Source organism: Lissotriton helveticus, chromosome 5_1 (assembly GCF_964261635.1).
Source record: "Lissotriton helveticus chromosome 5_1, aLisHel1.1, whole genome shotgun sequence".
Lineage (NCBI taxonomy): Eukaryota > Metazoa > Chordata > Amphibia > Caudata > Salamandridae > Lissotriton > Lissotriton helveticus.
In genome coordinates, this window is record NC_136065.1 from 1,605,204,044 (window position 1) to 1,605,229,091 (window position 25,048).

A 25,048-nucleotide genomic window follows, 5' to 3' on the forward strand; every position below is an offset into this window, starting at 1 on the left:
GTCAACCAACACCATCTCCTCAACAATACCACACCTATTAATCTCTAACACCTTCACATTGCTAACATGCTAGGTCCTGTTGTGCTATCAAAGATAAATCTATATGGATGTGTCATGATACTGAAACACACCGTCTATAATGGACTCTTACACATCACTCACATTAAAAGTTAATATCTGATAAATGGGATTCCAAATAATCAGTGTGAGTATCATTCAAAGGTCACAACACGAAGATTGCAGAATAGGTATGCCTCTACCCGGGGACCCCTGAGAGGCTGGGGCCCTGTGCTCCAGTACACTTTGCACATTCCTCAAAACATCTATTTCCACAGGACCTGGACTTGCAGGCTGCACTGTCGCTTGAAGTATATCATGGAGGACCTATAGCATAAATAAGTGCAATCGTAAGTGGGAATGCAGCAAAATGTATAAGTGCAAGTCATGAAAGCAAACACAGCAGTAACAGATTTGCCACACATTTAGCCAAAGTAGGTGTACGGTACACACACGTAAATAGACACATGTCCATAAAAATGTCTACAAAGGTATGACAATTTAACACTCTTCATGCGTGGATAAACAAATATCTAACTTGTACACATCAAACACATATCCAACCCACATCATTGGGAGAAGTGCAAGCTTACCATATGAAATACTACCCAATGCAATGTCAGCCATAATTAGAATTCATCCCACATATCCAGCCATTGAATATCAAACAGGTAAGTAGAAAAGAAATGGCAGGACTAATATATACTAAAACAAGCAAAGTTTTTTAATTCTCCAAAATAAACACCTGGAGAAAGCAAAGGCCAATGTTCGTTCCATTAACAAAATGTGTGGTCCAACACACTGCTGTGGCACTAAACTTGTTTCTCATGACACGGCCAGGGAACCTCTCCATGAAAGGGTATCTAGTGGACAATGATGTCACTTGGGAGGGGTAGGGTCAGTATTAGGATGGGTGGTCCTGACTGTGAAAGGGGTATCTCTGGTTTTTAGAGTTTTTTTCTCCTTAGGGGTTGCTTAGTGGTTGGGGATCAGGATCTATGGGTTTGGCTGGGATGTAGAAGGTATGGGTTGTGGTGTGGAAGAGATCATTTTGGCCCTGGTAGGGGGTCATCTTTGACTGGGGTAAGGACAAACATGAGGCATTCATGGGGAAAATGCATAGGATGTTTGGAAGCGAGTAGGGCTTGGGAGGGGGAGGGAGCGGAAGTGTCAGGTGTTGATGGCTTTGTTGCTGCTGCAGGTTCTGTGTGTCTGATGTATGTTTGTGCTTTTTAGGTGTTTGCTGTGTGGGTGAGCTTGGGCATTTGCATTTTTTGATGGTGCATGATGTGGAGGTGCTGGGTATGCTGGGATGGTTGATGGATACAGTGGTTTAAGTGTGGTGTATGGGTTAATGCTGGGGTGGTGGATTGATCTGAGGGTGTGGATGTGATGTATGGGGTGAAACTGCAGTGGTGGATGGATATGGTGGTATGGGTGTGGTTTCTGGGGTTATGCTGGATGTACTGGATGGGTCTGTGGAGGAAACAGCCATAACATTGCATGAATTATTTCGCATGCTTTTACAACGTGGTCTTTAAAAAATGATGCATTGTTAGAACGCAAGCAATTACATCGCAAGTCATTTCAATGACTTGCTGTAGGGGGGTACTGGTGTTCAATTTACAATCCTAAGTCCAGCAAGCCCCCTACAGCAAGACGTTGAAATGACTTGCGATGTAATAGTTTGCGTTGTAACAACACAGCCGTTGTAATGACCGCATTGTAAAGGCATGCGGTGTAACGCATGGAATGCAAAGGTATGTCTTTGGACTGTGGTTGCGGCGTCTTGGGGAATCCTGGGTGGTGGGTATGGGTCTCTTGGTCTGGGTGTGATGTCTGGCGGTATACTGGGGTGGTGGTGAGGGGGGTGAGCACCTGTTGAGTGGCTGCATGCTTGTGTGTTTTCTGGTGTTTCTCTTTGTGGGTTCTGCTTGGGCCTGTTGAAGTTTGTAAGTGTGTATGTTGGAGTGTGCTTGGGACAGGTATGTGAATGGGGAATTTGGATCAGGAAAACGCAGAAGGTAGGGTAGAAGTTTGGTATAGTTGGAAGGCTGGCATGAGGGAGGAGGCCAGAGTCTGAGAATATCCCTGTTGGCCAGACATAGCAATGTGGATGCCTTCTAGGTAGGCCACGGTCTGTTGCAGATGGCTGACTAGCCCCTGGAATGCATTCAGTAGTGCTGTCTGATCCAAAGAGATGTTTTTCAGGAGGTCAATAGCCTCCTCAATCAGGGCAGCAGTCGAAACCGGACGGGGGCTGAGGTGCATGGAACGAGGAAGGGGAGCGGACCCAACAAAGTGGGTGGGGAGCAATAGGGAGAGTGGAGCTAGGGGGTGGTGGACAAGGATGGTGTGGGTATTGGTCTCCTCTGTTCCGCCACTACTAGGGAGTGGCCAGTGGAGGTTGACTCTGAATAAGATGATGTTGAGTCTGTGTCTTACGTGGCACTCCCCAGACCCTGTTGTATCACAACCAGAGTCACTGTGGCCTGCTGCTTCCCCAGTGATGTTGGCCTGGTCTTCTCCAATTGCATTGGAGGATGCTGAAATGACATTTCAAATAGGTTTACTGCATGTGCCAAAAGACACTTAACCAACAGCTTTGATCACAGAACATGAATAAAGTGTACCGAAGGCTCTAGCTACAAGGTCCATCATGGTGGCTTCAACATTATTATGAGCACATGCATGCATCCTACATGATCTGTAAACAGTTGCTCACAATAAAGTCATAACCACAGACAGCTCCAATTGCATGTGCGAAGCTGTCTGATCTCCATCCTCATGTATTGAGTAAGATACTTGATCACCTTGTATAGTTTTGCTCTTGTAGTATAACCAAGTAACCTTATGAAATATAATAGATGGCATTGCCATTCATTCCTACAGATTCTTCACAAAGACCTGCAATCAGCAAATGCCAAATGATGGTCATTACAGCTATGTTTCTGCGATATGTGCAGTAGTAGGAAGAAGCTGACATTGAAATACTCATTTCACACTGTTGACACTTCCTAATAGTAACTTCCTTATATGTTCACTTTCAGAATAGTCTCAAGAAATCTTTAATTAATTAGGTTTGCTATGTGTCACATGTAGCACAGAAAAGTAGACTGGCGACAATATGGCCCAAATATTTGGTCTACAAATATCCACAGCATAATAAATCAGCTAGGCCAAGCGATATCCCCAGTCCAGATTGGTACTGGTGAGAACATTATTCTTATATTGCATACCTAAAAGCCAATGGACCATTGAATACAGTTGAGACTCAGGGAATCTCCATTACATGAAGAGGTTGGTAAACCTTTTTTTCGTAATGGGAAAGCGCATCACAGTACCTTTTTGTCTCGCAAATACAAATTACATTGTATTACTGAGTGTAAACACTCACATATGTTCTTTATATTTGTGCATCTCACTGCCTGATGCATGTCACCAGTCAGTGAATGAACTTTTACAAATGAACATGTGAAATTCACGTAACTGAATACTACCACATCAATGGCATGACAATTCAGATTGTGAGAAATTACTATAAACCTACCTATCATGTCCTTCATTCCTACATCAATTGGACCCGGCTTATGACATTGAGTAATGGCTTAGGGTATATGTGACCTACCCACTAATGTCTACACACTTCTGCCTGTAGTAGCACATGATATACACATTAAAATAACTATTTTCAAATACAGACTGGTCAACACAAACATTTGTGATGGGATCATATGTCAACCTGAAAAGACACATAGATCATTTATAAAACAATAGTGCAGATGATACTACTACAGGAAAAGTGTCACATGCCAACATATAGGTACTAATACTGACGGCACCAGTGATGTTTGCTATCTCATGTTACTGTACATTCCCCACTTACCAAGAGGAAGTACTGCCCAGTGACTGCATCCAATGTGAACTGGATGCTATGTCACATGTAAGAGGGCCACCATCACATGAAACACAGCAGTGAGGGAGCATCACTCCTGACACACTGAAGACATGTGGCCTGTTTGGTACAAAAATCAACAACATCAAACAACATGAGCTGATTAATAACTGTACTCAGTCATGTGTCTGCTCAAGCCAGTAAATTTGTAGCAGACTGGACCCTGCTGTGTTCCTACTCATAAAGACAACAGGTAAAGCACATCAGCATGCACCTACTACCAGGACGACGCAAAGAATAACTCTTCTTGTGATTTGCACATGGGCCACCCCCAATATTCATGGGAAAATGCCTGCGTGGGCAACTCACTGAATTTCCCCATACCTGAAAAATGAATGTGCCAGTCTGTAACGCAACTGGTGCTCATGTAAAGCACTCTGATAACTTCTGGTCAAGATCACGCTATATAAAACTCCACATAAAATGCACATTATCATCAACTCATGTCACGACCTCCCAGGGCCATCCTACATGTACTGTGATGTGAGTTACTATGAGACACAACACACCATGGTGACAGTCTGAAGGGCAAACTGCTTGTGCATGACTGATTAGACACCTTTACAGCCAGGCCTAATGATTTGATGCATATGGTCCGTACAGGCTGGTTTCATAGTATAGACTACTTCCTAAGTCAAAATGAAAGGGCTGACCTGTGTGTCACTGACAACTTCCTCTCTGGGGATGTGTGGACGTGTGGATTACTTAAGGGGATATCATACTATGTCTGATTGAGTTTATGTGGTATGTACTGTCATCATAGGACACACCTTTTACCATATTAGGCACTGTTACAGTGATGACTTTTAACATGCCCTTGAATGTCTTATTTGATTGGTTGAATGTAACAAAGCTGGTGATTCATGTATCAAAATCTCTTCAGAAGTAACCATGTATCAGCACTGTAAATGTGTCACATGTGCAATAGGTCTGTACGGGGCATGCACAACTTATGGAAAAGGGACAAAAGAACTGTGGGAATAAGGGGCTTGTCATTAGTAAATGTCACACATTCACAATGTGGTTCAATGGAAAGAAGTATCAGGTCCTACCTCAGTCACCATTACACATGTAATCCATGTAAAAGCAATCAGCTATTATTGGTTCATAAAACTCATTTTGTGAGCATCTAAGGATCTGCAGGTCTACAGGGAGATTACCCTGTGCATCAGTTGTGTATCGCCACAGTAACTTTGCCCCAGCAGACAATAAGTTTGTGACTTGCGTAGTTATTGAAGTGGAAAAAGTGAAGAGACACATTGTACAAAAACAAACATAAAAAGTGAAGTAGTCAGTCATGGTGAATGAAACCACGGTTGTAGGGGCCAAATTGTTTGAAGTCCAAAATACTACTCCCATCAGAAAGGGAAAAGTGTCCAGATATAGGGTTGATGTTTCCTGCTGGCAGTGGTGGATGTCTTAACATCCTGGAATTTTTTCGTGGATGTCCCCACCCGGTAGTGCAAATGGGATCCCCTGCTGCAGAGACAGTGGTGTGTGCAGGCTTTTGTTCCTCTAGCAGGGCCTCCCTTCCTGTGGCTGCCACAGATGTCGATGGTCTGGTTGTTGTTGTTCCAAATCCCATTGGCACTGTTCTAATCTTTTGCTACCACGCTACAGCTGTCAGAGAACCACCGCAAGGGGACCGCCAGAACAACTGTGTTTTCGTAATCGGATTGGTGGAAGCCGTAGCCTTGATGGCGACAGAGGAGAATCCGCCGCGGAAAAGCATTTTTTCCCAGCCATCCTAATATGTCTGGCGGTGTCTGAGAGACATCGCCACCACATTAGACTTTTTCCGCCGCGGTTGTAAGCCAACCGCGGCGGAAAAGCGGCGGTCTGAAACCAGGACCCACCAGCCATCCTAATGTGGCGGTGGGTCTTTGGAGGGTCCTCAGAGGATTTTCCGCATCCGCCGGGCCGGCGGTGGCTTCCGCCGGCCTGCAGGATGCGGAAAATCCTCTATCGTAATGTGCCCCATTTTAAAATATGGAATTAGGTCACTTGCACAAGCCACAGAAGTATTAGGTAATATGACTAACATATAAACAGGTATTGTTTCAGGGACTTTTCTATGTAGTTTAATTAATGATTTTAGTCTAGAGATTTTTTATTATTTTACTTTCATGTACATTATAAAAATACTGGGCTTGACATTAGTGTTTCTCTTTCAAAGGTAGCTCTAAAACATTTGGTATGTGTTTCTTCAATAGAGTGCTAGAATCTATTGGGCAATTGCTGTACACCCCATAGACCGTTAGATCCCCCTTGACCTGGCTAAAACACTGCTAATAATTAGTGGGCGCTGATGATTGCATCAAGACACACACCATTTTACTTGAACCTCAGTGGGTAGTTGCCTAACTAAGAGGTCGGTCACAGAAAAGAAAACAAATGTATGGCCTGCAGTGTGTTAAGGAAGGGATGCCAATTTAATAAGATTGAGAATGATTTTTGTGTCTATTAAGGAATCGGATTATAAATGGCTTGGTTACCCGAGTAACATTCTGGAATTTCTCAAAACAGCATCATTACAGCTATGAAGCAATATCAGTGCCTAGAAAGTTACTAAACTAAGTCATAAATTTAAACAGGACACGGGGGTGGGTGATAAGCCGAGCTACCTGCAAAAGAGACAGAAGAAGTAACTTTACTCCAAGAGGAAATATGTTCACAGGTGCAGGATTTTATAGATTGATGGGATGGTCACAGGTCAGTCTGGAGGTATTGTTTATTCATGCATCAGATACGAATTTCAGCTCTATAGATACCATAATAGTATGGAGGACTTCAACTGTGCGATCAGCTGAGCGTGTGTAAAGGAGGAGACAAGAAAAGGCAACATTCTCAAACTTTTTGCTTTCCACAGGGTCGAGTGTTTCTGTTAGCGGTCAGGATTTCGAGGAAATAGGACCCAACAGGGTAGAGCCAGAGAAATCAAATGCTGGATTGGATACAGCGGAAGGTCTTGAATACATTTAGTTGTCCCTAGAATAGTGAATATGATAATGGTCCTGGCGCTGGCCATAGAGGGGGGTCTTGTACAAGTTCAGATGGATCACTGATGCACCGGATGGGCATTTTCACCAAATTTTCTGAGCCGGGGCAAGATATAGTTAGTGTGGTCTGGGTGAGCATATGACCAGAATTGACTTTAGAGAGATTCGAAAGTACTAATGATTCATCCACCAATAACTGGTCCGGAATGCAGGATGGCTCCTACCTTACACCTTGGGCAGCCAAAAAGAAACACACAGAAACCAAATGCTCAAATAAAATGCAAAACTGTGGTACAGAATTAAAGCACAGTTCTTACAAACAACACAGAATATTAATTCAGGCAACATTTACATTTAGAAGTGCAATTAAAATACTAAAGTGCAATACAAATATTAACTTGACTACCCTTACATCAACATATCTGTATAGGTCAGTGGCAGCTGCGACTGAAAGGCAGTGGGGGAGGAGGGAAGGCAGGGGATAGAAATAAAAATGACGACTTACCTGCTGGTCACTCTCCTCCATCCTCTTCTCTTCATGGCTCCCGGGAGCAAACAGGCTTCCGTAAGCCAATCACAATGCTGCTGTCACCAGCATGATAGGTGCATCGTGGTTGGTCTGAGCAGCCTGTTTGACATGATGGTTTGGCCAGCCTAGGATGAGCAGCAAAAAGGCATGTACACTTAGTGCTCACCACTCTTCCGCCTTCTGATGAAAGCCGTTGTGTTATCATTTTATTTTTCCCTTGCACTGCTCAGAGAGTAGTGGGGTGATGGTCCTTGACCTTAGCGGAGGAGCCACCGCTGGCATAAGTCCTTCGTAATTTATGAGCAGATGTCAACAAGTTAATTTCTCCATGGATCGTCTCTGTTTTTACTGTTCAATGCAGAAGACTCACTGGTTCATGTAATTCAGCAGTACAAACAAGCATTACCGATTTATGCACAAATCAAGCAGAATATGTGACTAGAGACTGGATCTGGGACATGGACAATCAAGTTATTGTATACAATTAGCTTTTTCTGTATTGTCAACTAATTTTTAGCTTGTTATAACACCTATTGTTGCTGGTATTATGACTCCGCACTATGTCACTGTCATTCAGAAACACAGTATATTTGCTTTGTCCCTAAAACTGTAATGTAAAATTGATTTCACCAAATAGGTTTCACTCTCCAATAATGCAATTGTAAGTTGGTTCAGTAATTGAAACGTTAGCATGGAAGTTAAATGTGATGTGTAAGCCGCAATGTGCATTTATACTACACACATTTGGCACAAAAGCATGCCTCCTGAGGGCACTATTGTGTTATGGCTCCATTGAAGTTGAAAGGTACTTCCTTTACACAGGGCAAGAAGAAATATATTGTGTTGTGGAAAATGTACTTTTATATACTAGCTAAGTGGCACTATTGTGTGCCTTGTAAGCCCACAAGTCTGGGCGTTATGGTATATTATGTTTTGAGCATCTGTATGGAATGCATATCACCCAAGAAGGTATACTATTCCCTAAAGAATTATGGCGATGTCCTGACTAGGGGCTGTTAGAAAAGAGAGGTTCTTAGTTTCTTAAGGAGCCCAAGTATGAAATTGCGCAGCCATCATCTCTGGCCTTAAGATGCATGGAACGAGGTTGAGCTGGAGGCCAAGAAGAGGATTCTGATTGGCATGTGGAAGCTGAGGCAGCCGTTCAGGTGTGCAGGCCTAAAGTGGGAAGGGCTTTTTTAAGTGTGTGTGAGGAGTTTGAAGAGTGTGCAATTGTGACTTGGGAGCCAGTGGAGGTTTTTAGGATGCATGGAAATGTGTGTATACGTGATAGTTGCTGCCTTTTATATGACCCAGATTCTCTTGGTGAGCTATGTGGTGATACTGAAGTAGAGTGCATTACCATAGTCCTGCTTGCTGGTGATTAGGGTCTGTGTGATGGTTCTGCTGGGGCTAGCTGAGCAGGAGCTATGTGAAGATTTTTCTAAGGAGCTTGAGAGTGTGGAAGCAGGAAGATATGACCAAGATGACCTCGTTAAACATTGATATGTCAATGTCAATTGCTATCTCTAGGTTCCTGGCTTGCTTGGATAAGTTGGGGGTCATCCGTAGTTCAGGGGACCACCAAAGCGCAGTTCACAACAAGGTGAATTTACCTGGATTATCACCTCTGTTTTGTCTAAATTGAGCTTAAGCCAGTTGACAATTTCAGGCTTGCAGGTGGTGAATTGTGTCTGGTGTTGGAGGTGACACCGGAGAAAGAGAGGATTAACTGGGTGTTGTCAGGCATACAAGACGATGCACGGGCTGTGGACACAGACAATGTTGGCGTGCTGTGCCATGGTAACATTGAAGAGCATGGGGCTAAGAGAGTATCCTTGGGGGATTCTGCTGGAAGCAGATGAGGTTGTAGATCCAGAATGACAGAATTAATTCATCTGGTGAGGAAGTATCTGAGCTATTGGAGGGTGAGTCTGCTTATGACAGTTTTGTCGGGCAGTTAATTGAGGATGAGGTGAGAGATTATTGAATGAGGTGAAAAAATCGAGAAGTATGAGGGTCATTATGTCTCCATTGTCCATAAGGCAAAAACTGTTAGTGGCAGTGATGCGGAAAGACTCTGTGCAGTGATTGGGCCTGAATAAAGAGTGTGAAATGCCCAGCAGATGGTTATAATTGAGGTAGACTGCCAGCTGTTTAATGGCAAGTTTTTCCAGGACTTTAGCCAGGAGATTGGTCTGTAATTGGGCAGGGACTTTTGGAGGTGTTGATCAGAGAGGATAGTCTAGGTGTGGAGGACGGTGGTTGTGGAGTTCTGTGCCTGCTGTTCTGTGTTGGTAGGGTAGGTGTATGTCAATGTGGACAACTGAATGGCTGGTCCAGGTGAGGGGGTGGACCAGTTGACTGTATAGTCAGGAAAGTTAGAGAAAACATGGTTGAGGAGATGTTTAGCAGAGTGGGTGGCATCCTTCCCTCACTGGGTGAATTTGTTTCTGTTCAAAACTTCCAGATGGTTGCTGGTGTTTAGGATGGTGAGGTCCTCCAGGTGGAAGCTGAGATCAAAAAAGGGGGACGAAGAAGCTGGAATCGAGGACAACTGTGGCAATAAGTTCCATGATGGTGTTTAAGCAATTAGATGTCAGTCCATGAGGTCGAAAGAGTAGTGCCCCTCCCAAGGTGGTGTTGCTGAATAATAGAATTAATAATGTCCTACCTATACTACTGTAAACAACCGTCACAACACGGTACAGGAACCCTTACCCAAGAATTGGACAATCAGAATGAGTAGGTCAGAAGTAGCTATAACTTATAGATATAATACATTAAAACTACAGGACGTTAATTGCATGGCATACCATATTAATGTACCGATATTTACTTTCCTTAGAGTTGTTATGGAAGAACCTTATGACTCTGAACATCCACTCGGATCACCTAATATTGAACCATCAGAAGCCTCAAACTAAATCAGAAACTGAACGCCTTCAAAGCCCATTTGAAATATGGCCGAAGACAGACCTGGAACCCTCTCGGTCAAGACCCCAGGTTTAGCGTGCCTTGTACCCCACCCCAAGAGCTCTGTTCAATCACTTGCTTTTCATGTTGCACTCCCCTGATGACCAATTGACAACAAATAAGATGAGAAAAGAAGCATATTTTGCTTGTAATGGGCCTATGATTCTATAATACTTTCAGAAACACACCTGAAATGCTCTGATTCAAGCATATCTATTATCTTGCTTATTTAACCATGTGTTTGTCTTCCACCGTATTGACCCTCTGACAGTAATTTGATGTATCAGATAAATACCATGATTTGTGCTGCGGAGCATAGCAAATCATGCTTTTTAGGGTTAATTTTTTCCAGTAAATATGTGGATGGTCAGATGCTTTACCTTCCAGTAACCCCTCCAATCTCACCAACGCATTCTGGCCAACCTCACTCTCCAGCTCTTCAACAGACAGACCCATTAGGAACTCAGCAGCAAGGCAGCAGTCACATGAACACTTCTGTTCAGCTGAAAAATATGATAAAATAAGGAATGAAACAAACAAAAAGTACAATGTCACCGTGATAGATGATGTCACAGAGAATGACAAATTAAAATCACTGAGTTAATAGTGAGTGCTCCATTAAAACATTCTCAAGAATCAGTTTTTATTAACTTATTTAATGTATTTAGGTATTTAATATGCTCTCAACTTTTTTCTTTTAAAGGAGGAAAACATTCCGGTATTACAAAAGCAAACGTCTAATATGAAGAGACCCAATCGCTTGAACAGTAAATGAATTTGTTTTCTGCCCTCCTTGTGTTTTTCTGTTAGTGTAAAATCAGCCAAACTAAATATGGTTGTACTATGATATACACAGCTCTACCAGTAGAGCACAAAGTTATGCCATTGAGGGTGCACATCTAAGCTCCTTTAGCATGCTATATGATGAATAAAGATTGTACGTAGCTGAAATTCCAATGACTTGTTTAGATTAACAACTGAAGAGAGCTATTTATTTGATGTTTGCCAGCGATGTCTGAAGGTCTTTCCAACAAAAAATACAGAGTATCTTCTGCATGATGGGAACAGGGATAGGCCTCTGTTGAGTGTCTGTCACAGTGCCCAACAGCGAGTATGGTTGGTACTTGGCCAGGAGGATAAGGGTAACGTCCCACATTCTAAAGCCTATATGGCAGTCACGCAGAGGTCATGAGACATTCAGAAACCATAAGGACCAAGCGGCCTAGCCCATCAGAACCAAAGCAAGAACGTCTGCTCCTCAAGTGGATTGAGCTTCTGCATTCACTCATGGACTGCAGTTGTGATGAATCAGTATCACAACTGGCTTGCGCTGTACACTCTATGATGTTGATGCTGTAGAGGGACAAATGGGACGATCCCCTTTTACACAGGTCCTTCAGATACAGGCTTGTCATCTTGTTTCCTGAACTGTTTGAACTATTGTTGGAGGAGTGTGGCTCACTGATTAGAGCGGCAGACCCTGATGCAGAGGTCTGGTCTGGGACCAGGGTTCAATTCCCGTCGCGGCAGGGTCTTGAGCTCAAATGTCCGCGGACCCGATAATTCTCGGCACGGTGCCTACTCTAATCATGGGGTCCCACGCTGCAACTCTGGGCAATAGCTTGCTTAGTCTCCACACCGGCCCTAATCGCTAAGGATGCCTGGCTTCACCAGGGGGGTGCCCAGGAGTTGGGCGCCTCACAGGAACAGGCCAGGACGGGTTCCTCAGCGGTTTAATCAGCGCGGGGACACACTGGTAAGTGTAACCATGCGCTTTATAAGGGTTTGTGCAGAAAGATTTTTGGACGACGTAGGGTATAATAGGTGCACTAGGGATAGTACATCAAATTAGTGATAACACTCCACCAACTACTGGGGCATCATCCTAACCCCAGATTAAACTGAACAAATGCAAAAATGAGCTGGGAGTGCTTGTTTATCTCAGACTCAATCAGAAATTTTAATCTTCAAAAGAAACATACATCAATTTACAGTTCAAAAATATAGTTTATTCTTGATGTTCAGTTCAAAAATATAGTTTATTCTTGATGTTCAGCAGCCGAACATCAAGAATAAACTATATTTTTGAACTGAACATCAAGAATAAACTATATTTTTGAACTGTAAATTGATGTATGTTTCTTTTGAAGATTAAAATTTCTGATTGAGTCTGAGATAAACAAGCACTCCCAGCTCATTTTTGCATGCGCTTTATAAGCTTCAGAATTATTATATTCCTCTTCCTCCCCCACCCCCATTACCTTTGCAAATAAGTGATTGGCCAATCGCCCTTAAGCCCTGTTTCCTGTTGCTAGTGGAAAAAGAAGGTTCCAATTGTGGTTCCAATTGCTGTGGCCACCTCTACCACCTTTGTCTATCAATTCTTGAGAAGGGAAATTAAACGCAGTATTATTGGCAGACTTTCCTTGGGTGCCACCTCTTGTCAAGTACTAGTTTTCCTGTCTTGGAACAATTCTGACCAATTGGATGTATGATAACGGAATATATACTTTTACAACGAGATTTTTACACCACAATACAATCACAACGTGGACGTTACAACGACCGCGTTGTGACCATGCAATGGCATCACAACGCAAGTCGTTACAGCGACTTGCGCTAGATGCTGCACTGGACTTAGGAATAGTATGATTTACCATTCCAACTCCAGTGTGTGCAACACTAGGGAAGGAATCGGAATAGTAAATCATACTATTCCTTAGTCTAGAGCGTCAATTTGTGCAAGTTGTTGTAACAACTTGTGTTGTAATGGCACTGCATGGTCACAATGTGGTCATTGTAACATTATAGTATTGCGGTGTAAAAACCGCGTAGTAAAGGTAGTTTCCCATGATAATGTACATGATATGATGGGTACACACACACACACACACACACACACACGCAAACACACACACATGTGCACACACACACACATCTCGCTTCAAACAGAAAGAGCAGCATGAGAGGTAGGTGGACGGGCCTCTGTTTCTAGGACCTCAGAGAAGCAACAGCCCAGCATGGAAAGGAACGCTGGGTGCACTCCACCAAACATAATTAATGCTTTCTTTACTTAGGAGCCCGTGGTGCAACCACTAAGGGGAGCTTTCTATGTAATCAAATAGTCTCTAATGAAAGCCTTTTGTAAACCACTTTTTCCATGGATGACAGTTTAAAATTGACCTTTTGCCCAGTAGACAGAGCAGAGGTATTTAGTGACATGCAAGTGGATTCACCAGTCCAACGTGGTGAGGCAAAGCCTAACAAGGACATTACACATATCAAGGCGGTGGTGGCTACATTGAGGGCAAAGCCAGAAAATTTCCAGAAGGAAAGAAAATCCTCCAGAATAGAGGATCCCATATTATCACTCCCAGGAAGGAGAATATGAAGAAGATAATTCCTGTCTTGCAAACGTTTTAAATATGTAATGGGGGCATCAGCAGTGTGCTAGTTCCGAAGTGCTACAGCCAAATAAGGCCACCCTAGAAGTGTTATCTAGCCTTATAAAAGAGTCCACCTGGGAGGGCCATGGTCTGATAAAGCGGGAAAATGTAAGACAGCAGACATGCTCATGAAAAGCCAGATCCCCAGAGTAAAAAGCTAAAGAGTGGGATATGTGTAGAGGAAGAGATGATACAGTTGAAGAGAAACAGAGTGGCCAGAGACACAGAGAAAGGAGAGACAAAGGAAGACCTCACCACTGCGAGAGATCTATTTTATTAGCTGGCAATTTTCTGGGAGCTGCTCAGAAGCGCACATGGTGCTTCCTAATGGGTGGTGGGAAACAGCAGCAGGTGGTGGATGAGGGAGATGTGTCTTCCCAAGAAGGTTCCGATGGTCATGATGGGACCCGTGCTCTCCATGCAACTGGAGTCAAGCTAGCCTGGCTGATATGGGGTGATGCCTCAAAACCGGTCCCAGGATGATTGTTTCACGTCTAGGTAGTATCTGGCCTTGCAGTTCGGGCTGGACTGTACCCATGGGAAACAGGGTCAAGACTAATTTGCATATGGCTGGGTTTAAAATGGAATGGCAGGGGAGCTGAAAAATGATGAGTTTAGGACCAGATGTCTGTACTGGGGTGAATGTTTAACATTGATCAGCATCAATTGTTCTTTTTGCATTTGACATCCTGAGTTGGACAGGAATGCCCAGACGTGGATCCTGTGCTCTCCATACCACAGAGATCAGGCTAGCCTAGCTGATGAGGGGTGATGGCCTGAAACTGGTCCCAGGATTATTGTTTCAGGTCCATGGAGAGCAAAACACGATGGATTGAAGCCCACTTCTCTATACTGGGGTGAATGTTTGACATTGATTAGCATTCTGCCCATCAATTGTTCTTTTTTGCATTAATCTGACACAGACACTGATTCCGATTTCAACAGGTCCCTGAACCCTCAAAGTGGATGTGTAACTTTAACATCAAGTCCAGGGCAGGTGAACCCTAGAATTAGAAGTCCAAAATTGGATGACAAAGTGGACTTGTTGCCAGAGATAATTATTCACCCCAGGTAATTGGATTGGCAACCCTTGGCTTAAGTAGTCATCTATTTTGCAAAGTGGCTCCAAAATCCCCTGGACACGGAAGTGCGCAAAAAATTAAGGGCTAAGTGCCACAGACCTGAGATTGAGAAAAAGGTATCAGCAACCTCAAATGGATTCCGAAAAAGGTGTTTACAACCTCAGAAGTGGACACACACTGACAACTTATTTGTCCATGATCATAAAGGAAACAAATAAGGATATTAATAGAGCTGGGAAGAAATGCCAGGACCTTTTCTGGACGTCAGTAGACCGTTGGATAAAATATTAGCTTTGGTGAAAGAAGCAATGTACTTTTATATCTGTGTGCTATGTTAAGAAAATGCGAGTCATGAACATGCCTAAAAAATATTTTTATTGTCAATGACAAGACAGTATTTTACTAAACAGACATACGATCAGTTATTAAAGGTTACGACAGTCAGGTATTTATTGCTTTCTTTCTACCCGCCCAACTTAAAGAAAATAAACAACACTAAATATCCTTTTAGGTGTGGCTCTATGTCAGTCACACCCAGCTCCAAGCCCGTGCTTGACTTTCTGGTTGAAGTCCAGCTGACAGCTGAGCACTGCTTTTCTTGTTGCATTTATGTCCTATTCCTGCGATTTCGGAGACAACGAGCCCCAGACTCGGAGCATTCAGTCAGTGCAGAAATGCATAAGAATTCATGATGATTTTAGCAGCACCACTCAGGATTATATTCGGTTATGAGGTGTAAGAATTGGGGGTCTCTGGTTGGTGCAGGTAGGTACTTGTGCCAAGCAGGGACCCTCTCCTCTAGTCAGGGCAAGGGAATTACCCTCTTAAAATAACCCCTGCTTACCCTCTAGGCGGTGTGGCGTGGGCAGTCAAGGCTAGTTCAGAGGCGATGTAAGTTAAGCATTTGTGACTACATACAGTAACCCAGTGACAACACTACAAATGGACACCACACAAGGTTTTGTATAAAAAATAAGTTATACTTTATATAGAGTTACCACAAGACCAATAAACGAGTCGGTAGCCTTGTCCGGCTACAGCGTGCTGAAATAACAGAGTCTAACAAATCCAGCGGACCGCGGCGGTCCGGGCCCACTCAAATGTGGACAGACTCAAACTCAGTACCTTTTCCTTGGGGCGGCCGGCACGGATGTGCGAGCTGGTTCCGGTGATCTTCGCGGTGCAGGAAAAGAAAGCGTTGCAGGTCACGGGGTCCCTTCCATCGCCTTGCAGGCTACGGCTCGTTGACTGCGTCAGTGAGCTCAGAGCTTGCGTTGTTTAGGGCGGACGTTGCTCATTGCGGTGCTTTCAGCTTTATGGTGCGCCGTTTGAGCCGGAGTTCGGGAGCTGGCATCGGTCAGTCCGGACAGCGGTACAAGTCGGGCGGTGCGTCGCGAAGCATGTGAGGCGGTGCCCAACTCTGGTGCGGTCCCAGGACTCGAAGTCAGCAGCAGTGACCGCGTCGCTCAGACCAGTTCGATTCGGTGTAGCGAGGCGTTGCACGTTGCGGTGTCCTTCCAGTCACGGTGCAGGCTACGGCTCGTTGACGGCATCGGTGAGCGCAGAGCTTGCGTTGTTCGAGGCGGACGTTGTTCAGTGCAGTGCCAACAGGACACCGGTCCGGGGGGGGGGAGAGTCACTCACAGCTCCCTACCACTGTAGCCACTGGTTTTCAGTAGCAATTCACAAAGGCTGGTGAAGTCCACTGGCCCTGGGACTTTGGTCAGGGGGGCAAGCTCTCTTCCAAGCCCTTGGAGATCTTTTTTTTAGCACAAGTTGAAAAGCAGAGGTAAAATCCACAAAGTCCTTTCTCCTCTCTAGGCAGCCAGGCAAACACTGCAGGCCAATCCCCCAAGCAGCACTTCAGCTTGGGAATAGTCTCTCCTCAGTTTCTTCAGGTTCCTTCTCCTCAGCAGAGGTTTCTTCTTGTCAGTTCCAGGACTGATCTAATTTCATGGGATCAGGGTCCCAACATTTATACCCCAAAAATCCTTTGTTCTCTGAGGGGAGAGGGGCATGTGCCTAGTCCAAACCAGTTCTGACGCACTCTGTTTACCAGACTTCTCCTTTCCTTTCACAGTGCAGGGCAGGAACATCAGACGCCCTACAGGAGGTGGAGCCAGCATTGTGGAAGGCAAGTACCGCCCTGGAGCACTTTGTTGACAGTCTTCCTTCTCCTCTTTCAGTGTGCAGGGCAGAGACATCAGACGCACCACAGGGGGTGGAGCCAGCACTGTGGGGGGCGGGCACAGTCCTATTCAGGTCCCAGGTACAACTCCTCCCTCCCATCTGGTTGCAGATCTCCCTATTCACCACCGGGCTGCCCCAGCCTGTCTCCTGGAATTACCCAGTCCTGTCATACACAAACCCAGACAAGGAATACACAACCTAGCAGAGGCGGGCTCAAATGGTTAGGCAAGCAAATACCTACTTTCTAAAAGTGGAATTTGCAAACACAGAATATTAAAATAAACTTTACTAAAAGATGTATTTTATTATTCTGAATCCAGGCATACTAAACTCAAATTTCTACCATGTTCTCTGAGTCTGCTAGGATTATAAACATGTAACAATCCAGCAGCCCATTCTAGCCTATGGAGAACAGGTACCCTTGCAATAGTGAAAAACGAAAATGGCTGTAATTCACTATTAGGAAATGCCACACACATCAGGGCTTGTCTTACCTTATACTTACAATGCACCCTGCCCTTGGGCCTACCAAAGGGGTGACTAATATGAAGAAAATGGAAGGTTTAGGGACTGGCAAGTGGGTGCACTTGCCCAGTCAGCATGACAGTACCAGTCTGCATGCAGGCTCTGCAATAGCAGGCCTTAGACACATTTTACAAGGCCTCTTCTGTGGAGGGCACAATCAGTGCTGCAAGCCCACTAGCAGCATTTGGATTTACACGCCCTGCGCACACTCAGTGCACTGTACAAGGGTCTGACAAGTAACCCACATATCCAATCATGGAACCAATAATCAATACATCAATTTACAGTAGGGAGCACTCGCACTGTGGCACTGGACAGCAGTGGCACAGTGCCCAAAGCATCTAACACCAGAAAAACACATGAGGCAACAGCAAAAATGGATGGGAGACCCACGCCAATGGTGCCAGGTCTAATACGAGGCAATGAGAATTAAATCTGAAGTAGTGACAAGACCGAGCATTTAAATGAAAAAGAGAAGGTAATGAAGTTTAAAAAATCAATTGGGGAAGTGTAGAGGAGATGATAGAATCACCCTCCTGAACTAGACTTGTAAACAATGGGATTCTATCAATGTGAGTGGTGACTAATTTAATATGATATTCTCTAAACTTGTGAAAAACTACAATGTGAAAATTAGGCCTCTCTGCGGGTGGCAGAATGAGGGCACTGTGTGTTTTTAAAATACCCCTCACACACTATGAATCCCATAGTGTCATTCTCCCATCATTGGGGTATCCCCGTCCCTCTACGGGGCGGGGCGTGCTTCAACCTACGAGTGACGCGGGAGCACTTCTATTTTTTGACAATAGGCTATGTGATGTGATGAGGATAGTGGTATGTGTTGGGGAGTGTAGGGACCTGTTTACGTGAATGGTGGTGTAAAAAAAGGTAAAAATTCCCTGGCTAGTCGAAAAAATTAATTGTAATGGCTTCGCATGCTGGGAACATTAAAAAGGGGTTAGTAAGTAGAATTACAAGTGTAGTCTACTTTGTCGACATGACATGTTTCATAGGCAGACCCCTCCTGCCTACTCATCAGGACCTCTGTTGATCCCTACAAAAATACTCAATTCTAAACTAAATGTTAAATGCCTATGGTCCTAAAACTTAACAGCAAAAATCGGCTGCTAGGTTTAGCCTCTGGGCTTGAGTTGGCCCTTAGTGAGGCATTATCATGAAAAATTGTCATGAAAAATGACCTAATATGGTCTCTGTGGAAAGACAAAAGGGAGAAAAAGGGTACATGATTGTAGAATTACAATTTGTCAAGCACAATTCATACATGGCTCATTTTTGCGTGAGTCACAATGTGGCTTAGTATCCCAAAGTATTCTCAGCATTAATTATATATATGACCTGATGAACTGCCTTTCGCCATCGTGGCCAAAGGGTATGAACCCCTGGAAAACTTCAACACAAAGCGTGATACACACTTCAAACACAAACACATATTCACAATCCAAAACGACCCATCTGGTGGTGGGTTTTTAAACAAGCAAGGGTGTGGGCCTTGCAGTTCCAGGACAAGTGTCTAATCAAGAAAAAACGTCTCACTAGCGGCATGACATCAAAACATCCACTCATCATACTAATAAGTGGGTCATTTATCACACATGCCGGTTGATGTATTATTCGTGAATAAAAAGGCAAATGGTGGCTTAATGCCTCCCAGACATCAGCCTAATAAGCTCCCAAATGCGCCGTAGTCAAACATGCTGGTTGAAATATTGATTGTAAAGACGAACGAAATCAAATGATGGCAAATGCCTCCAAATGTGCAAGCATGCTACAATTGATACAAACATTTGAAGCGTGGTGATAGGACCTCATGAGCTTGCGTCTTAGGGTGATTAGTTGACTGGTTACTAAGGAGGAAAGTTTAAACATAGTCACTCACGCTGTTTTTGGGCGGCAGAATCTCACGGTCAGAGACGCACCCCTCCGCTATCACAAGACCAAGTTTTTAAAGACCCATGGTCAGGGTCTCACTTACGTGACCGCATGCCTAATCTGGATTTATTCCATACCCTTCAGCAGCTCCGTGGATGTGACCGGAGTCCTGCCTCGGCTTGTGTTCTTATGCCGGAAAAAAGCCTAGTCATGATTGCCTCTGAAAAAAGACTAGAGAGCTGATCCAAAATGGCGGCGTCCATCGGGACACTGCTGGTCTATAGACTGTCATCTATTTTTTCTTCTCTTGATCGTGTTTTTGGGAAAATTTGCGCAGTACTTTCTAAATACATCTCATTCATGCCGCAACATCTTAAAATAATTTGGAAGCGATTTTTGTTTTTATTTTGTTTTGAATTAGTCTGCCAGGAGGCTCACTGAATGTGATAGGCGGGCTCGAAATTTCTTAAATGTGAAAGGTGTTATATTGAATGCATGATCCATATTCCCAGGGTGGTCAGAGTCTATGCACTGTCTTTGAGAAATGGGGAGCTATTTATGGGTCCTTCCGCAAGATATGTTGCACTATGTTCGTCAGTATTATGCTGAGTCTCACATTAGCCCATGTTCCTATTGTTTTTGTCAATCTGCTGAAATGAAGTTTAAACTGTATTTTTTGGAAACTATGGAAAGGTGGAGTTCCTGATCTATGATGAACACAGGGGAATGACATTGATCTTTATCATAAATAGAAGCAGTTTAATTACTGTTAGAAAAGAATTTGGCGATATAAGACCCGGAGAGAAGTGACTGAAAAGAGAAAGAATAAAACATAAGAACTAAGGTTTCTAGCAAGACATCTCCACTGTAGAGAATATTCCAACGCCTACCCCACCCCCTTGATCAGATGTCCCAGTAAGAAGGCAAGAAGATACCAAGTGGCTGAGTCAATTTTGCGTGGGATGTGGAGGATCGATGTCACTTCCACAGATAATCAGGACCGTGGCCTTGGAAAGCAGTTTGTTTTTCAGTCAATGGACCCTCCGCATTAGAAGTAGAAAGAAGAAAGGGCTCCCTTTTGATAGTCAAACCTACATTTGGAGATCTATCAGCAAAAAGGGCTGGTAATATGGCACAAGATCAACTGTTTGGAGACCAATTTATAAAATAAGAGATTGTGTTTACGTATACTGAGCTGGCTATTACACAAATGTTCCTGAGTAATGTTTTGGATCTGAAGTTTTTTGGTAGGTAGAACCATTGTGAAGGTGGACACCATGGTGGAGAGTTTTTTTGCCAACCAGTTTCTGGTGGTCAAAAATCATATAATGGAGATGCAACCAGTAATACATTCAAGGAGCTGAATCGGAGGTTACATTATCACCATGTCAAGATGGAGGGAATTCACTGCCTCTGAGATTTTGAGACAAGAAGAAGACTCGATGGAAAGGCTAGATTTAACAAGCATTTGCAATGCAATAGGTCTCGCATTTGCGTGACTTTGAGCTATTAGCATTATAAATGGCAATGCCTTTTTAAGTGTTTTGAAAATCTGCAGACAGTGCGAAAACATGCACTTTGTAGTTATAGTTGTTGCTTATGAGAAGTAAGGCTGGAAGTAACTGCGCCTCTTTTACAGCCAGCCTTGTGTCTCCTAAGGAATTACTATAAGTACAAAGTGCATGTTTTCGCACTGCCTGCAGGTTTTTAAAATACTAAAATTAAAGGCATTGCCATTTACAATACCAATGGCTCACACACTCACAAATGCGAGACCTATAACATTTAAAATACTTGTTAATTGATCTATGTGCTGCACCCCTGAACATTCCGTAACAGACAGGGCAGTGTTTTACACACAACATGCTTAGTGCACATGATCACCTGGAGTACGTGGGGCTCTTTATAGAACAGGCAGGTGCCTGAGGTACTTTAGAGACAAGATCACACAAAGCAGGATTTGATTAGAGCGGTGCTGAGGGCAAGTCAAGGTGAGGAGAAAGGTCAAATTCAAAACAAATCAGGTGTTTGTTAAGCACGACTACTCACACCTAAGGGTCTCAAGGCGCTTGGGTTGTGGGGGGGTTTGCAGGTTCCAGTCTATCAAGAAGGGGGTCTGTCGAACAGCCAGGTTTTGAGGTTTCTTGCGAACATGGGGAGTGATGTTATCTGTCTGAGGTGGAGTGGAATGTCATTCCAGGCACTGGCCGTGCGGAAGGAGAAGGAGCGGCCTCCCGATCTGGTCTTTGTGGTGCGGTGGACCACGGCATAGAAGAGCTGGGCTGATCGTAGGGTTTTGGGGTGTGTGGAATTTGAGTCGGCTGTTCAGGTATGCTGGTCCGGTGTCGTGGAGGGCTTTGTAAACATGGGTTAGCATCTTTAAGGTGACTAACTTCGATGGGAAGCCAGTGGAGTGTGCGCAGGTGCTGGGAGATGTGGCAGTGGCTTGGCAGGTTGTGACCGGTCTTGCGGCAGTGTTTTGGATGTTCGGTAGCTTGTGGGTGAGGTTTTTGTTTATTCCAGCACAGAGTGCGTTGCTGTAGTCTAGCCTGCTGGTGACCAGGGCGTGAGTGATGGTCTATGTGTGCTCGAAGGGGATCCATTTGAGGACGAGACGGAGTTGATCTGGCGGTCCATTTTGAGCTCTGAGTCCAGGATGATTCCCAGGTTGAATGCATGGCCCTTGGGGGTGGGCGGGCCTCCGAGGGCGGGGGGCCACCAGGTGTCGTTCCAGGTGTCTGGGTTTGGGCCCATGATGAGTGCTTCCGTTTTGTTTGTGTTTAGTTGTAGGCAGCTGGTTTTCATCCATTTGGCGACGGCTCCCATGCCTTTTTCGAAAGTTGTGTCTGGCGGTGTTGGGTTTTTCGGATAGGGAGAGGATGAGTTGGGTGTCGTATGCGTATGACACAATGTGGAGTTTGTATGTGCTGACGATAGGGGCGAGCGGAGCCATGTAGATGTTGAAGAGCGTAGGGCTGAGGGAGGACCCCTGGGGGAATCCGCAGGTGATAGGTGTCGGTCTGAGAGGAAAGGGAGGAGTCTGACCCACTGCGATCTTCCAGAGAGGAAGGAGCAGATCCAGTCGAAGGCCTGGTCTTGGATCCCTGCATCGTGGAGTCTGCGTATTAGGGTGCGGTGAGAGACTGTGTCCAGGTTCACGTAATAACATGGTATCCTCAGGTCCATTTTTAGGCACCGACTATTGTTGATGAAGAGCTGTAAGCTCCTAATCACAGGTTCGAATCCATTAAGGGGTGGATAAATTAGGGCCAGCGGGTTTCATAATTCTAAGACCTTTTGTTCGGGCAGGTAAGGACAGATTAGTTTTGATGTGTGCATTACAAATATGAAATATTATTATGCTTCGTTGAAACACAGTGGCACCTGAGATCAGTGCTATGAAATTCCCGCGTGGTATACAGCGCTACACCCAAAAAGCATGAATAAACAGAGCTCAGCATAGTACCTGCGTCTGACCTCCTCTGGGTGTGCTGCAGGAAGAAATAAAGGGTGCCAGAGCTGCCGAGGGGTCTGTGGAAACAGCCTGTGCTTGTAAGGAGTGGGGAGTGGGGGGCTTTCTCAGACATGCCCCCTTACCCGAGGCACTTCTGATATCACTGCTACACTGATGCCTCATTTTTGCCAAGCATTCCTCTGCTGTTATCAGTGACCCCCCCTCCACCTGAGCTCCTCCCTTCCCAAGCACAGCTCTCAAACATTCCCTGCTATTTTAGGCAAAACAACTTAACATGAATACATTTAAAAGTCGTGTATTGGTAAAAACCTGACGGACTCCAGGGACTTGCTTGTTGTTTTTATTAATTCTTGCTATGAACTAGTGCTGTCACTTCAACAGTAATACGAACATTCACAAACACAATCCATGTAATTTCTGGAGGTTTCGAGCAGGGAGCAGAGGACCTTAAAATCTGACTTGCGCTCATTCCTTAAAACTTAATTGTGAATTTCCAAAGGATTGCTTCCCTCGAGGCTGGAAGTCCACGGGTGTTCAAGGGGGGTCCTGCAAGTCCACCGAGGTGTGCACCCTGTGCCGTAGTAGTGCAGAGGTGTGCACCCAGTGCCCATTCTAATGCAGAGGTGCATACGCTGTGCCTATTCAAAACTGTTTTGCCAAAGCATTTCTTTTTTTACACAAGCAATTTTGCCCAGGAATGTATTGCAATGGCTAAGAAACAGAAGGTTCATAGTGGTTAAAGCGAAAAGCACTGCTACGGATAAGAGAGATGGCCTGACAGACAATCCATTTAAGCTGCCACAAGGAATCCCAAACATGACTAACACGCTTTGAGAGAGAGGTTCTGATGATAGGTTCAGCTAAAGTAAATAAATCTGCCTCTGTCCGTGATGTGTGCAGAGGCTCCAGGGATGTCAGTGCTACCTACATCCAGGCAACGCAACAGCTGTGGTCACGTAGGAAAAGCGGGCAATGGCGAAGTGCTGCCAATAAGTGCTCGGGCGCCGATGTTAAATAAAGGTAAAGCATACATAAACAATAAACATGTCCGTCTCCTCCATTGCGGCACTCATGAGCTAATATACATGAAGTTGTGGTGCCTGCCTGAGTGTAACAAACATGTACTTGGTCGGTGCTGCACTGGAGAAAGACGGAAATTACGTTGGCTGCCTACACTAATTACACAGCAGAAAAGAAGACCAACACTGCCCGGAACAAATGGGAAGCAGCAGGTGGGAGCTACCTCAATTTATTGAATACTTTAGGTCTTGTGACAGTGCATGCACTGTCTAGGCTCGACATAAAAATGCCTATTTGACACTGCCAAATTGCACTCCTCTCAGGTGGTTTCTGCATTTTCAGTGGAATGGTCAGACCTGTGAATTTTCTAGTTTGATATTTCATTTATCTTCGGCCTGTGATGCTTTACAAAGCTCCTCAAACTGATAGCAGCATTCCAGAAGACCAGAGGTATCAGAATGTTTATATATCTGCATAATACGTTATTCATTGCAAACACAACAGTGATGGACAGAATGTGGATCAATGTCACACATTCACCCCAGTCCAAAGATCTGGGCCCAAATCCATCGTTTTTCCACTCCACACCACCCTGGGTTAGACAATGGCGATATGCAAATCAGCGCTGACCCTGTGCCCCATGGGAACAGTCCAGTCCGAACTACAAAAGCCATGTCCTTCCCAGAACGGAATCAAGCATCCGAGGACCGGCCCGGTTTCGAGGTAACACCTCTCATCAGCCCGGCTAGCTTGACTCCAGTGGTGTGGAGTGCCTGGGACTCACGTCTGAGCATCCCCAGTACACTTAGAGCGGTAATTGCAAACACAACAGTGATGGACAGAATGTGGATCAATGTCACACATTCACCCCAGTCCAAAGATCTGGGCCCAAATCCATCGTTTTTCC

General features: G+C 44.6%; 1 protein-coding gene across 4 annotated transcripts in view; it reads right to left on the bottom strand.

Annotated features, from left to right (window-relative positions):
* The window catches only part of LOC144755650 (cytosolic phospholipase A2 gamma-like), a 553,672-nt gene that overhangs the window by 200,816 nt on the left and 327,808 nt on the right, over positions 1-25,048 (bottom strand). For all 4 annotated transcript variants that reach the window (XM_078644802.1, XM_078644804.1, XM_078644801.1 and 1 more), the window contains one exon: positions 10,894-11,016. In XM_078644802.1, the coding sequence (XP_078500928.1) occupies positions 10,894-11,016 (123 nt within the window). The remainder of the gene's footprint in view (positions 1-10,893; positions 11,017-25,048) is intronic.